Source organism: Diceros bicornis, chromosome X (assembly GCF_020826845.1).
Source record: "Diceros bicornis minor isolate mBicDic1 chromosome X, mDicBic1.mat.cur, whole genome shotgun sequence".
In the NCBI taxonomy this organism is placed as follows: Eukaryota; Metazoa; Chordata; class Mammalia; order Perissodactyla; family Rhinocerotidae; genus Diceros; species Diceros bicornis.
The window spans coordinates 45,840,842-45,856,720 of NC_080781.1; the positions used below are offsets into that span (position 1 = coordinate 45,840,842).

The 15,879-nt window shown below is 37.7% G+C and overlaps 1 protein-coding gene across 6 annotated transcripts in view; it reads left to right on the plus strand.

Moving 5' to 3' along the window:
- Positions 1-10,235, plus strand: part of WNK3 (WNK lysine deficient protein kinase 3) — a 159,265-nt gene extending 149,030 nt beyond the window's left edge. For all 6 annotated transcript variants that reach the window (XM_058535911.1, XM_058535910.1, XM_058535915.1 and 3 more), the window contains 2 exons: positions 1,471-1,673; positions 5,414-10,235. In XM_058535911.1, the coding sequence (XP_058391894.1) occupies positions 1,471-1,673; positions 5,414-5,743 (533 nt within the window). In that variant the 3' untranslated portion in view covers positions 5,744-10,235. The remainder of the gene's footprint in view (positions 1-1,470; positions 1,674-5,413) is intronic.
- The last annotated feature ends 5,644 nt before the right edge of the window (positions 10,236-15,879 follow it).

The window sequence follows — 15,879 nt, forward strand, 5'->3', positions numbered from 1 at the left end:
ATATTTTTTCACAATTAAAAAAAAGGTACCGTAAAAATGTATGAGAAATTTTGACATGCTTATTTATTAAATCACTGAAAATGTTATTGTGCTTAAATTTCACGACTGTATGTCCTAAAATTCATTTTAGACCCACTCTACAAGTTTTGGCTTGTAAATCAGTCAGAGGAATTGGAACATTATGAATCTTCTCTATGAGAATGATTTAGTAAGTGTTTATAATAGTACTAAATAATTTAAACACTTAGTATGATATTCAGATTAGGAAACTGATGGAGACATCTGTAATTGATTTCTTTTCTCTATTTGGACACCTTGTGCTCCAGAACTCATGAGCCTCGCAAACCATCTGCATCCTTGTTTCTGCTTTTGTATATACACATTATTTTTTTTTTATTCATGTTTTAATAGTTTATAACATCGTGAAATTTTTGGTTGTACATTTTTGTTTGTCCATCACCATATATATGTCTCCCTTCACCCCTTGTGCCCACCCCCGCACCCCCATTGCCCCTGGTAACCACAATACAGTTTTCTCTGTCCATGTGTTGGTTCATATTCCACATATGAGTGAGATCATACAGTGTTTGTCTTTCTCTTTCTGGCTTACTTCACTTAAAATAATACCCTCCAGGCCCATCCTTGTTGTTGCAAATGGGACGATTTTGTCTTTTTTTATGGCTGAGTAGTATTCCATTGTATATATATACCACATCTTCTTGATCCAATCATCAGTCGAGGGACACTTAGGTTGCTTCCACTTCTTGGCTATAGTGAATAATGCTGCAATGAACATAGGGGTGCATAAGCCTCTTTGGATTGTTGATTTCAGGTTCGTTGGATAGATACACATTCTTTTTATCATTAACAAACAGAAATATCAGTAAAAAAATTAAATGAGATTCTAGTTTTCTGAAGCTTGTTGAACGTCAGTATGGTATACTGAAAAGAGAGAGAGTCCTTGTCTAGGTTTTAGAGTTCCAGGTCCGGCTCTGCTGGTAACTAATTGCAAGAACTCAGGCATGTCAATTTACTTTTTCTGCGCCTCATTTCCCCATTATAAAGAAAATGGTTTGGAGTAGACTTCTAAGGTTCTTTCTACTTTTAACATTTTGTGATTGTTTTTTAACTCTTCTCTCTAAGTATCTATCTGAGAAAAATGATGAAAAGATTAGGGTTGATACTAATTTTTTTGGAGATACTATTTATTATATTTGACTTATACCTAAGGTGACCATACCATATAATTTGCCATCCAAACAAGAGAAAACTTTTGAGAGTGAAAGGGATACTGTTATTAATTAATTCAGGACAACAGCTTTAAACCAGGACTGTCTCAGATAAACAAAAATGTCTGATTACCCTATCTGTACCCCATGTGTGGTTTTGTCAACTCCATTGTTGGCCAAAGAAGAATATTTATTTATCAGTTTTAATTCCTTTTCATGGTTTCCCTGTTTTTTCTTATAGGTCCACTCTGTGTGGAGAGTCATGCAGCATCATGCCAGCAATCTGCAGCTAGTAAAAAGGGGATGTTCACAGATGACTTACACAAACTGGTGGATGACTGGACAAAGGAAACAGTGGGAAATTCTCTTATTAAGCCAAGTTTAAACCAACTTAAACAGAGTCAACACAAACTAGAGACAGACAACTGGAACAAAGTATATGAAGTAAGTTGTTTATACCCAATCCTCTTTATTTATGAGAACTAAGACCATAAAAATCGCTTCAATTAGGCCTGTGGTTACAGTCACTATGAGAGAGTGGTGTGACTTGACAACATGAAGACTTTTATTCTGGACTAGATTTATTATGTCTTTGAGCAAATTATCTTTTAGAACAGGGGTCAGCAAACTTTTTCTGGGAAGGGGTCAATTAATAAATATTTTCAAGCCATGTGGTTGCAATTACTCAACTCTGTTGTTGTAGTGCAAAATCAGCCATAGGACAACACGTAAACGAATGGGCGTGGCTGTTCCATTAAAACTCAACTGGCAAAAATAGGTGGCAGGCCATAGATTGCTGACCCTTGTTTTAGACTATTGTACCTGAAAAAAACCATCAAGTATAAAAAAAAAAAGGCATCTGGAGTAAGGGTTAATTCAATCCTGTGGGGCCAGAACAGTTTGAGTTTTGAGGAAAAGCTATCTTAGGTTGTACATCAATATTCTTAGAGCCAATAAGTTATGTTATTTGTTCAGTATGAAAAAGAATTTTAAAGCTCTTTAAGCTAGAATATTATAAAAGGCGTCTTAAGTTTGTGGACAAGATGCCTAGTTAATTGCATATGTCCTTAGTCAGGTATATATGCAATTGAAATGTAAAGAGATGTCCATAATGCATTCTGGAGTGGGAAGAAGGCAGGCTTATAGGACAGTGTTTATATAGTATTTATGGAAAATTATATACATTAGATATATGTTTATATGCATAGAAATAGGAAAAGCCATTAACAATATGCTGGATGGTGGAATTTGGGCCTTATTTTACTTTGTACTTTTCTGTCTTTGAATTTTTAAAGTAAGTATCATTTTTTCAAAATGCGTAAATCTGTTAAAGTGTAAATCAGGGCTTAGAATCTGAACCCTCATGTTTGAAAGAGATATATCTGTGTGTGTGTCTTGTTAATTCGTGTACATGTATGTGTCTGTGGATAGTCATTGCATATAGTTTGGTAAAGTCTGAAAATACATTTAGTCTTAACATTGAATGAAAATTTCCAAAATCTGGATTTCCCAAACTAGTAAGCAGTGTAAGCTTGGGGGCCTTGTGTATTTATCTTACTCCTGGCACTGATTTATACACAGATAGTATTACCATTGTAAAAATTGGAAGCCTTTAGAGGCAAATTTCAAGGCATAAATGTGTTTGTGCTGCCACTGAGAGATTCTCTGAGTACTATGTGAATGGAGGCTTTTGTTGACTAGTAACAGGGTGGTTTATTGCAGTATGATGGCGGATATTTGGAGGAAGAGTGAGTAGAAAATGGAGTATGAATAAAAGTGGTGAAGATCTTTAAACAGACTTGGGTTCCAGTGTCAGCTCAGTCATTTACTAGTTGTGTGACTTTAGATAAGTCATTTGTTCCTCCATTTCCATGTCTTTAAAATAGGGATAATACCTACCTGCCTTGCAGGATTGCTGTGATGATTAAACGAGGTAACACCTATAAAGTGCCTAGCACATAGTAGTACCCTACATATGGTAATTATTTTGTATTTTTAGGTCCAGTTGATTATATCTTTGTGTGGAGAGCCCATCTCACTATCTAATGTTCTTGCATGTTACTGTCTGTAGCCTTGATTAGAAAATTTTGCCACAATTTTATGCCAGGTCCTCTGCTAGGCACTAGGTTTGATGAGCAAAAACAAGTATGTTCCCTATTCTCATGGAACTTATACTCTGGTGGGACAGTTAGATATGAACAGACTTGTATAAATAAATACAAAATTGCAGCTGTAATAAGGACTACAAAGGAGAGACATAGGATACCATACAGTAAGGGAAATTTGACCTAGTAAAGGAAAATCAAGGAAAGTGTCCCTGAGAATGTGATGATTGAGCAGAGATTTGAAGAATGAGTAGGTGATAACTAGGTGAAAAGGGGAGGGAATATGATTCCAAGTGGAAAGAAGAGCATATGCAAAAGCCCTGTATGGGGAAAGGGAGCATGAAAGGACTGAAAGTAGGCCAGTTTGGCTGAAGTGAAGAGAGCAGAGAGGAGTTGGTGCACAGCGAATCTAAGAAGGTAGGTAGGGTCTTGAAAGTGGTGATGATAAGGAACTTTGTCTTTAAGAAAGATGGATAGCCATTGAAGCCCTGGGGTTGACATGATCCAATTTGCTTTTTGAAAAGATCACTCTTCTCTGCAAGAAGAGATTATTGAGGGTAAGGGTAGATGTTGGTAGACTAATTAAGAGTTAGTCATAGTAATCCAGATAAAGAGAAGTTGAGATGAAGAGAAGTGAACAGATTCCACGAAATGTTTAAGAGATAAAATAGACCAGGTTTAGGGATAGAATGGATGTATGGCAGAGGGGAGGTGTCAAGGGTAGGTTTCTGGCTGGTATAACTGGCTATCATTCCAGTGTACCAATCACCAAGATGGGGAAAATAAAGAGGCAGTGTGTTTTGGTAGAGAAAAGATCATATGTTTGGTTTTGGTCATTTGAATCTGAGATGCCTTTGAAATATCCAAGAGAAGATTAAGTATAACAAGTCATCTCCAATTCAGTCTTTTTTAAAAGTAAAAATTGCATTTTTATTGTTTATAAAATAATATTATAGAATATTAATCAATGCAGAAAAGTACAAATTTTAAAATACCATCTTTAAATCCCACCACCCAGAAACAATTGTCACTAACTTTAGATAAACATCATTTCAGATATCTTTCTATGTCTGTATATGGGTACATGGAAATAAGTTTATAAAAATGTGATCATCCTATATGTGCTGTTTTGAATCAAAAGTATTAAATTTAATTTTACTTTAACAGGAAAAAAACACTGATATGAAGAAAGGATTACTGAACTTTGAATAAATGTTCTTTTTTCAACTCAAGAGATAGTGTCATTCATTCTTGAGTCAAGCTAAAAACGTTTACCCTAAATTTAGTTTGAAACTTTAGTTGAAAGAGCTTTAGCTTGACCATTCAATTTAAAAGAACTAAGCATTTGGAACTGATACCAAGCTCTCTTTTAAGTGAGAATTATTTATTTCCATTAGACTTATTATTCCCATGTGCCTAAGATTTCAGTAATCTCTATACATATGCATAATCACAGTATGATATGGTAAGAAGAGTCAGGCAGGAATACAGTTTCTCATCACTGCCAAAAATGTAATTGTCTTGAATTTAAATTTTCAGAAATATAGCAGAAATGTCAGACTTCAAGATAGTGACTAGAAGGGGGTAGGGAGGTGACATTTACTGAGTACCTACTATATGCCAGGGTCTTTCCCCTGTGCCACATTAAATCATGCTCCTCTGTTTCCCAAGAAATATGTAGTCAGATGGGCTATTGTCTGTGGCGCTGAATGAGATAATGCCTGGGACTGGCAGAAGGAAATAAAAATAGAAGAGTAGTACTAGCATGAGGAAAAGAGACACTAAACTGTGAACAGAGATTTAGCAGGGGCCTTGGAGTTAACTGGAACTGTGTTCAAATCTTCACCTCCTTATTAACTTGCTTAGTGGTGTTGCGTGTTACTAGTTTTGAGCTTCTGTTTCCTCATCTGAAAATGCCTACCTTGCAGGGTAGTTATGAAGATGAAATGAAATAAGGTATGTAAGTATGCTTAGCACACACAAAGGTGCTCCAAAAATGGTAACCAAAAAGAATAGGAAGGAATACAGATGGGTAAAAACATCTACCAAATAAACTGATCTTTTTTTTTTTTTCCTTAGAATACTCCATCTACTATGGGCTACACATCAACATGGATTTCTTCTCTGTCCCAAATCCGTGGAGCTGCCCCAACCTCCTTGCCACAAGGACTCTCACTCCCTTCATTTCCTAGGCCATTATCCTCATATGGAATGCCCCATGTTTGTCAGTATAATGCTGTGGGGGGGCCAGGGTATCCAGTACAATGGGTAGGAATTTCAGGAACACCACAACAGTCTGTAGTAATTCCTACTCAATCTGGGGGACTGTTCCAGCCAGGGATGAATTTGCAGGCGTTTCCAGCTTCATCAGTGCAGAATCCATCCACGATCCCTCCTGGTCCCAAATGAATCGGAGTAGATGATGAAGAAAAAGGAGATTTTTTTCAGAATTATTTTCAGGACACCTAAGATATTAAACTTGCTTGTTCTTGGGTTCTCCCGTATATTCCCTCGTTTGAGTTTACTTTTCACTGTATTTGTTTTGTTCCAATGTGGTATTTGATATAGCTCATCATTCTGTAGAACTGTGCAGTTTGTACATAGAACACTGCACACAGAAATGTTTTTTCACTTCAAAACCTATCCTCTTTGATACTTGATTTTTTAAAAATACCGTTCAGAATGCTTTAATAAGCTCGGCTTGAGCATTACCATTTCCAGGACACTTTCCATGCATTGCTGAGAAGCCCCCATTTTTTACTGCTGCTACCTGCAGCTGGTGATACTTTTCTTTAAAATGTATAAAACCTATTTAAATTGATATTCCGCAAACTTGGATGAAGTGAGACCCTCCAACAGCCGGAGTCTTATGGGATTCTTCACATGTTTATCTTAGGTTTACCTTTCACAGAAGGCAGAGTAACTTGCTGCAGGAAATGTTTTGGTGTATAAAATTAGAATAACTTTGTCAACCGTTATAGAACATGAGCCCTTTTAATGTGATTTTCTTCCCGTCTTCACAGCAGTAGGAGTGAAGCCTTGTTTTAGGTGAGGCGGAGAGAAAGGAAAAAACAGAACTGTAACAGTTCCTCGATTCTGCAGATACTGTAGCCGCTTTAGGATTTCACTAATAATTCAAAACAGCTATCTCCTTGTTCTCATGTGCACACTGCATTGTTTTTGAGCATCTGAGAGGCATTGGTTGGCTTGCGTTCTTTTGCAAGGGATATATTGCAGCTGATACGAATCTCATTTTGGGGGGAATCTTTGTATTCCTAAGAAAGAGGATTCAAGTTTCACCTCTATTGATCCATTCTTCTGAAATGAAATTTACTTGACACGGTAGGTTTTGAGACTTACACATGAAACACTGGCTTTACAGGGTTCTAAGAGATGTGGGGTATACACTGTCCTGCAGTGAGATAGCAGACCCTAGAAGGATACTATTTAAGTTGCCCTTAGCTTTTTTTGGATTACCATTTTTTTAGTTGTTATAAGTTCTTGTTAGTATCTATAGCATTTTAGATGATTTTAGATCTTAGATGATTTTGGAAGCCTCTTTAGAATCTGAGCGAGATCACTGTCAAGTTGCACTTTACTGGGTTTTATCCAGTTTTAGGAGGAGGGGAGGCAATGTCAAAATATATACTTATAGTTTTTAAGAAGGTTAACTGTAATAATCTTAAAAGGCTAGTCACAGAGTTACCTAATGCTCAGTCTGTGAAACCCAAATAGAATTCTTAAATGGTATTTATCGACTACCGTATATACATGTTTAAAACACTTACTTTCCACTCTGAAGATTTCAAGGTCATTTCTAGTTCACCTTTACCTAATAATGAGTTCTGTCTACTGGTAAACATTCCAAATTATCACTCGACCCTTCTGTTAACAGATTTTCCTCCATATTCCTCTAAAAATTTTACTCCATGAGTTTGCCAGGTAATGAGGAAAACTTAATAGGTGTATTTTTTTTTTTTTTTGCATAGACATTCAGTACCCTTTTTCAAAAAATGTGTCTTATATTGCTTACCTGACCATCACACTCACCATCATGATCCTGTCGCCATCATTTGGGGCATCTAGGGCAGCATTTTGAGAATTGCTGTTGATAAGAGCCATAGTTTCTTTTCATAAAACATACTCTGGTTTGGATGATTCTTTCTAAATCTTATGTACAGATTCTTCAAATTTCTTCGACAGTATTGGTTTGCAAGTTGAAGTGATTTTAGGACATTAGTGTAATGCAAATGCTTGCATTGGAGTGTTTTCCATGTGTACAAAAACAATGCACCTAAAATCTGTATTCTTTAAAACTACTCGTGTTTCATTATAAGAGTTGGCTTTGTGTAATTACACTGAGACTTACAACCTCTAAAGTGAAAATACTGCAGGTTTTAAGAACCCGTCTTCTCTGGTCGCAGTCCTTTTAAACAGTGTACCCCAGGATGAAAAAAGCTCCATGGATGACATGCACAATTACATTTATTAATGGCTGCTCTACATCATATGTCCCACATTTTGCCACCACCTCTGTTTTATATATAGTTCATCATTTGTTTGCCTGCAGACTTTTGCAGTGCCTTGTAATATTTAGAATCTTTTCAGATTTTTTGCTGGAAAGAAAAGTAGTCTTCTAAAGTTTGAAGATGGTGAATAGTGTACTGCTGTCTCCATGCTGACTGCAGTAGTTGGGTTAACATATATGTTATGTATACGTTATGTATATGTAACGTGTAAGTTTAAAAATACAGAAAAAATGAGTTTGTGTAGAAATGAAGAAAGTGTTATTCATACCACCGTGGGTTTTAATTTATTTTTCTCATTACTTAAATGTTTGATTCAGATTATAGTCACTTTGACTGTAAATGTTGGCTAGTTTTCTATCTAGGGGTTTTGCATTATTTCATAATTTTGCTAAATCATATAATAGTGCTGTTTTAGTCCTTGCTGAGGTACTTTTCCTTCCCAGAAATAATTAGTTCTTGAGGTAAAGCTCAGAAATTCCCTTCTTACTTAACAAAGAGCCTACTATATATAACAAGGGCCTTCTACCCATTTCCAAAAAACACACAAACCTGTCCTTTTCATTTTCCTTCTTGTAGAAGAGAAAAAGGTTGTACTAAACCATCCTGCTTGTAAAGTTGATTTGGGGGTGTAGTCTGTATGTCCAACCACCATGTTTACTTCTCAAAGTGCAAGTCTGATGAATAGTACTGTATCTCCATATGTGGCAATGTGAGCATTTCATCATGAAGTACCTGCTGCTATGTTTGTGAAGTTGGGTGTAACATCATAAGAATATGAAACCAGTATTGGTGTAAATCTAATGCAATTAACCCTGTGTATATTTGTAGCAGTCTTGAATCTCTATTTAAGGTAATTTACTGTAATATAACAAATATCCGTTCTGTTTTTCATCCTTTTCTTGCCAATTTTATATCAAGCATGAATTCTAATGGTTTGACAGCAAAATTATCTGTGAAAGTTTAAAAGGCACTTTTCCGCTGCGATTTTTGGATTGAGTGTGGAGTGTTATGTTCAGTATGATGGGATGTATCATTTTAGAGCCCCAGATTTAATTCCAGTCCAATTACTTTTGTTTATCTACCTCGTTTTCAGTGCTGTTTTGGGGTGCACAAGTAAACACTGCCTTTGGAACTTGCTTTTTTGCCTTGATTCTCAGTATTCTTTCAGGTTATAAATCTGGCCTGCCTCTTTGTCCCAGTGCTAACTATGAGTTTGGGATAAGAGGGACTATCACTCTGCCACCAATCTGTGTTTAAGTGATGAGAGCCATGTGCCTCTGCGAAATAAGCTTTGGGGATTTGGGAATGGAGAACAGAGGAATAAATCCAGCTGGTGGCAACAGAGGACTTACTTGTAAAATAAACAAATAGTAAGAAAGTATCTAAATTAGACAGTCCAGTGCCTGTAACTTTGCATCTTTTATGAGAGATGCATTTCTTGTCTGTGTGCCTAATGGGCTATGGGTTGAAATTGCTTTAACTACCACAGTGAAATATTTGACAAATCCTACAGCAGTGGCCTGTCATTCAGCATATTAGCATACTGCTAGGTATTTGCAGTGATATTTTGTTACCTTAAAATGGCTGTATGCTTTTAGTTTAATTGTAGTTGGTGGTAACTGTTTATCCGATCTCTAAAGTTTATTGGAGGCATTGACTTTCTTCTTTGCTCTCTTTTCTGAGTGATGAAAATGATGCATTCCTTTTTTTTCCCAGAAAACTCAGCAAATGTTTGTAAACCACATGTTACTTGTTTCACATGTTTACTGTGTAACACTAGAGCATATTTAATGTTAGTAAATACTGTATTTCAGGCATCATGCACAAGTACATTCCTGAGGTATATTTGCCATCAGTTTGGGATTCAGTTATTTAATCATCTATTTGGTTTAGAAAAACTTGAGATATTTGAGGTGGTGTGCAGGCCATTTTCTAGAATGGGTTGTTCATTTTTCATTCTGTAGTTTATTAGGGACTTGTTTTCCCCCACTGTGTTTAGAAGACCAAAAAGGGGGCTGGAATGGGGTGTAGAAAAGGCCATTGATTTGGTAAATGTAATTTTTGGGATTGAATTTTTTTTTTTTAAACAAACAATCTAGAGTGTAAAATGGTGACACTCCAACTTGGTAAAATCCTTTGAAGTGAAATTAGTATGAAATTTTTATGGAGCCAAATGCTTTCAGGTCACTCTGGAAATAGTCTTTGTATGCGAAGGATGAACACAAACATTGGTCAGGGTCCTTGACAGCTAACATAGGCTGGGGCCTGGGATAGTAACTAGGTTATGCTGAAGTTATTTTCAACTGAGATAGGTGGAAGAATGTACAAACCAACAGCTCCCATCCTGGAAGGTTTTCTTTTAATTAAAAAAAAAACTCGGGCCGGCCCCGTGGCTTGGCGGTTAAGTGCTCGCGCTCCGCTGCTGGCGGCCCGGGGTTCGGATCCCGGGTGCGCACCGACGCACTGCTTCTCTGGCCATGCTGAGGCCTCATCCCACATACAGCAACTAGAAGGATGTGCAGCTGTGACATACAACTGTCTACTGGAGCTTTGGGGGAAAAATAAATAAATAAAATTAAAAAAAAAAAAAAAAAACTCAAACAAAAAAGGCTGAAAGTCAAGCAAGAAGGGAAGAGAGAAACTGGGCTCTTGAGAAAAAATGTGCCAGTGTAAAATAAACTCCTAAATGCGTGCTTGTCATCCTTCCAGTTTTCTTTTTTTTTTTTTTTTTTTTTGAGTTGCATTTCTTTTCCACTATAACTTAAGATTTCAGATTGAGGTTTGTGATTCAGAACATACCCTCAGCAGAAATAGTGACTGATCGGAAAGTGCAGTTAGTTGTTCAAGGTCTGTCATGCTCAATCACTTAAAGATGTAATTTGTTTGATATGAATATTAAGCATGTAGACCTAGTACAGCATGGGAGCCACTCAGGAAGTTTATGCAATTAATAAACTTTCATGCATAATTTACTATGAAGTATGCAGGATTTTAGCCACTTCTCTACACTTAACATTTAGTTGTATATGTGAAATCTCCTTTCTTAATTGGGGAATGTAGCATTATATAGAATGTTCTTAAACTTAATTTTAATCATTCTTGACATTAAATTTTTTTTTATGGTAAACCAAGTGATCTGCCTTTAAGCAGTTGTCTGATTTTGGTTTTTGAAACTGTGATTTTTATTTCCTTTGTACCCAACCATTGTAAGTAGTTTGTTTTGTTTCCTGGAAATTTTGTTTTGAAAAGAAAATAAAGGCTGTGTTAAAATGAGTGTGTTATCTTATTAAAATGCTGTCATAGTCACCGCAATCATCTGGCTTAAACTGGTTCTTCATTTACCATATCTAAGTTAGCAGATTTTAAAAATTTAGTCCTGTACATTATGCTTGCTGAACAAACTAACCAAGCTGTGTGTTACCTCTTGATTTATAGCTCCAACAAATTTTGAATTGGACCTCTTCTCCACACCTGTAAATGAGCCATAGGTGTAATAGTCACTATGATTTACTGAGTACCTACTCTGTTAGTTAGGCCTTTACCTGTGATATTTTTAATTTACAAAACAATCCTATAAGCTATCCTATTACTGTCTCCACTTGACAGAAAATTTGAGGATCAGTGAGATTAAAGAATTTACCAAGGTAACATAGCTAGTAAATGATGAAACCTGGATCCAAACCCAGGTCCGTCTGACTCCAAAGCTCATGGGAAAAACCCTGGGCCATACTGACTCTCAGATGTACTGCATGAATAATAATTCTAATACATTTAGAATAGATTTTCAATTAATTATTAGGATTAGCATGTACTCTTTTTATATATCTTTCATGAGGTTATATCCAGTGTTTGTTTCATAATTTCAGGAGTAGAAGTATTTGTTTATGGTACGAGCAAGGATTCAAAATGTGTCCTTTGCACAAACTTATTAAGTAGTATTTCCTTTCATATTGACACCGTTTATGGTCCACCTTTAGAAAAAAGTGCATTTGGAAATCTTCCTCCCACATCTCTCATTCACCACACTACAGTGACTTGGGAAACTGTCAAATGAGGTCAGATCCCTTGTTCCTTTGATAATTTATGTAGAAGAATCATGCATATGTTTATGCAAACAGCCCTGGAGGAAGAGTAAGAGAACTATCAGAAATATTCAAGATTAAATGAGGATTTTTAAAGTGTTTTTAAAAATCTATTACCTTTATTTATTGACCCAGTGACTCTGAGGCATTCTATCTAAGGTGATCCCTAAAGGGAGGATACAGGGTACATACTGGAACAAGCATGGGTTTTTTGGTTTACAGACCTCTTAAACCTCCATTTTCTCATTTGTAAAATGAGGCGGTTGTATTAAATGAGATATGTAAAGGCAGCTACCCCTGTCCCTAATTTGCTAATTATGCTTATTGTTAGATATGTCTGGTGACTTTCCATTAAACTTGCACTTGGGAAATCAGGCTGGTTTGGAGATGGGCCCTGATTCTTACTACAGTTAATACAGATACTTTTTGGAGTCCAGCAGACCTGGATTTGTATTCTAGCTTTGTGAACTTGGGAAAATTACTTAACTTTTCAGCTTCAATTTCCTTATCTGTAAAAAGGGTAACTGCCTCAGTGGGGTTGATTTGAGACTAAATGAAAAAGCATATAAAGGGCTTAGCACTGTGCCTGGCATATAGTAGGTTTGCTCAAATAATAGTAATGACTACTGAAGGGACCTCACATATCACTATTTTAAGAGAAGAGGAAACAGTCAGAGAGAGGTGACAAAACAACCCAACCTGTGAGTCAATGTGAGGTCTGCTGGTAGAAGAGATTAGGTATTGGCCCAAAAGGTGCTAGATCATGTAATAAAGTGAGGTTCAGAGGTGAAAGTGTTTAAGTTGGAGGATAAGACAACATACAACCCATTTAAAATGTGCCATCATTAATGAGCACCACTAGATAAAAGAATGAGATGACAGAATTAAGACTGTGACTAAAGAGTTTAGAAGGAGCTGAAGTCATAGTAGTTGGGGAAAAGGTGGGTCTTATGACAGGAGCTCAAGACAGAAATGAAGAAGTACAGCATAGATGATGGTCCAAATAGGAGCAGGACCTTGGAATAGATAGATGAAGAATAGGAAAGGACTCACTCATATGCATGTTACAAATGAGGAAATAGGCTCAGGAATTTAACCGTTTGTAAGGTTTCTCCATTCCAGCTCAGAGGTTCTCAACCCTGACTACATATTAAAATCACCAGGGGAGCTATTTAAAAAATTAGCGTCTTGGTTGTACAACAATGTGAATATACTTAACACTACTGAACTATACACTTAAAAATGGTTAAGATGGGGGCCAGCACCATGGTGTAGCGGTTAAGTACGTGCGCTCCGCTGTTGGCGGCCTGGGTTCAGATCCCGGGCGTGCACCGAGGCACTGCTTGTCAGGCCATGCTGTGGCGGCATCCCATATAAAGTGGAGGAAGATAGGCACAGGTGTTAGCCCAGGGCCAGTCTTCCTCAGCAAAAAGAGGAGGATTGGCATGGATGTTAGGTCAGGGCTGATGTTCCTCACACACACAAAAAAATGGTTAAGGTGATAAATTTTATACGTATTTTACCACAATTTAAAAAAAATTAGTGTCTGGGTCCCATTCCTATCATCAGTATTGTTTTAAAAAGCTCCCATTGGGCCGGCCCCGTGGCTTAGCGGTTAAGTGCGCGCGCTCCGCTGCTGGCAGCCCGGGTTCGGATCCCGGGCGCGGATCCCGGGCGCGCACCGACGCACCACTTCTCCGGCCATGCTGAGGTGGCGTCCCACATACAGCAACTAGAAGGACGTGCAGCTATGACATACAACTATCTACTGGGGCTTTGGGGGGGGGGAACCTCCCATGTGATACATTAGTATCATACATATTAATGTATACATATTTTATGTATATATATTATGTGTATGTTACATATACATATTAATGTAACTAGGGTTGAGAAGCACTGTCATTGTTTCCTTTACTAATCAAATGACCTCCCTGCGATTTAGCCAGTTGCTGGCTCAAGAAACACAAGCAATATAGCAGCCTCATTAGACCTTCTAATGAATTATTTCCTATAACCATATGAGCTGATAGCCTCTTAAACAGGCCCCAAGGATTTGGTCAATAGAGAAAGCTAAGTGGGCCTCTTGCAGAAACTGAACAGCTAGTTACTACTTAGGTGGAAGACGTCAGAAGACTGAGTCCAATATGAACTCTCCATGCAACCTCCTTATCCTTCTCTCTACCCTTCATGATAAGACTTAACATTTATTAGGTGCTTTCTGTGCCAGTTATTATGCTAAGCACTCTACTATGTAATTTAATCTTCATAAGCTTCTGAGGTAAGTATCGTTACCATCTCCCTTTTAAGCTCCGTGACTGTCTTGAAAACTGCTTTCTCCTAGTGCCCAGCTTTATTCCTGGATGTAGTTGGTACCAAATAAATCTGTTGAATAAATTCATAAGTCCCTATTTCACAGATATAGTAAGGGCTCCAGAGGTTAAGTAACTTGTTAAATAGCTAATAAGGAGTTGAGCCGGTATTGGAACCCAGATGTTGGCTCCAAAGCACACACTTTTAACCACTATTCTGTGACATCTACTATCTCCTTCTGCTGTCAGAGCTTTGGCCTCTGTTATCTCTACCCTCTCTATGGCCTATGTCCAGCATAAAGTTTCTCCTGTACTATATATATTAAGACTCGTGTGTGTAAGTAATAGAAACCCAATTTGAACAAGCTTAAGCAAAAAGGAATTTATTATAAAGATAGCAGTGTCTCACAAAACCCAAGGATCATGCAGTTGGGCCTTAGGAACAAATCAGGTGCTCGAATGCAACCAGGATGTTTCATCTCTCCTCCTCCAGCTCAATCCCAGATTCTCTGGGAAGGTACATAAAGGATGGCTCCTGATGCAATCAGGAGGATTAAGGTAGAGAAGGTGGTAGAAAAGGGGTGCTGGGGAGATAATACAATAGATGTTTACCTATAGTCCTCCTCTTGACAGCCCCATAAACATATATGCCATTTTCCCCATATCTACAATTCCAAAAATGCCCACACCTAATATAATCCATGGACAACTGCAAGTCACATGCAACTACTGCATCCAGAAGCAATGGCATGGCATGGACATACCCCTTCCTCCTCTAGTTCAGTGACAATCTAAATGTGGCTCCCCTTGATCCTGCAACCTTTTACCAACTTAACTGCCACCAATAGATCTAACATGCAATAGTAAAGATAGATTAACCACAATCAAAACTTTCTTTTAGGAAAGGAGAGGGGCACACCATTATCAGCCACCAGGTCTGAGTATGCACCATTTCCACCTGGATAGTAATAAAGGAAATAAATTATGGGCATAGAAAAACTTATGGGAGTCAATTTATTGATGCACCTTCTTGCTTAACCGGTCTGTACTTGGGCCTAGGGAACGCTCTAGAAGAGCAGTGATTCTCAAACTTGAGAGTGCATTAGAATCACCTGGAAGGCTAGTGAGACCTGCAAAAACTCTCACAAACATTCCATTTAAACGCCTGTACTACGAGTCTTGACCTAACTTTAGCATGGCTTCTAGCTGCCTAAGGCCGAATCCCTGGGATGACCCAGTTCCCATCTGGAAAAGCTCAGGGCTGTCAGAAGAGTTTATAGTTTGCTCTTGCCGACACCTGACATAGGCCCCTGACCTCCTTTCTTAGAGCATTTACTAAAAAGGGCTTACAATTGTGAATTCTTCCCCTATCCCTTTGTATATGTATCTCCTACAACTCTGGAGTGTCTCTCTCAAGGACCATTCCTTTGAAATGTAATCATCAGGAAGGCTAGGGCCTCTGTCTCCCAGTATCTGTGGGAGGATAGAATCCTATCTTCCATAGTTGCCAGCTAGCAGACACAGCTGCCTAATTGCATTTACACTGACCAACCCTTTGTAGTTTTTCACTTCTCTGACTTTACTGAGCCCCGCTTGCTCTTCTGCCTCTTTCCTCATTCTCC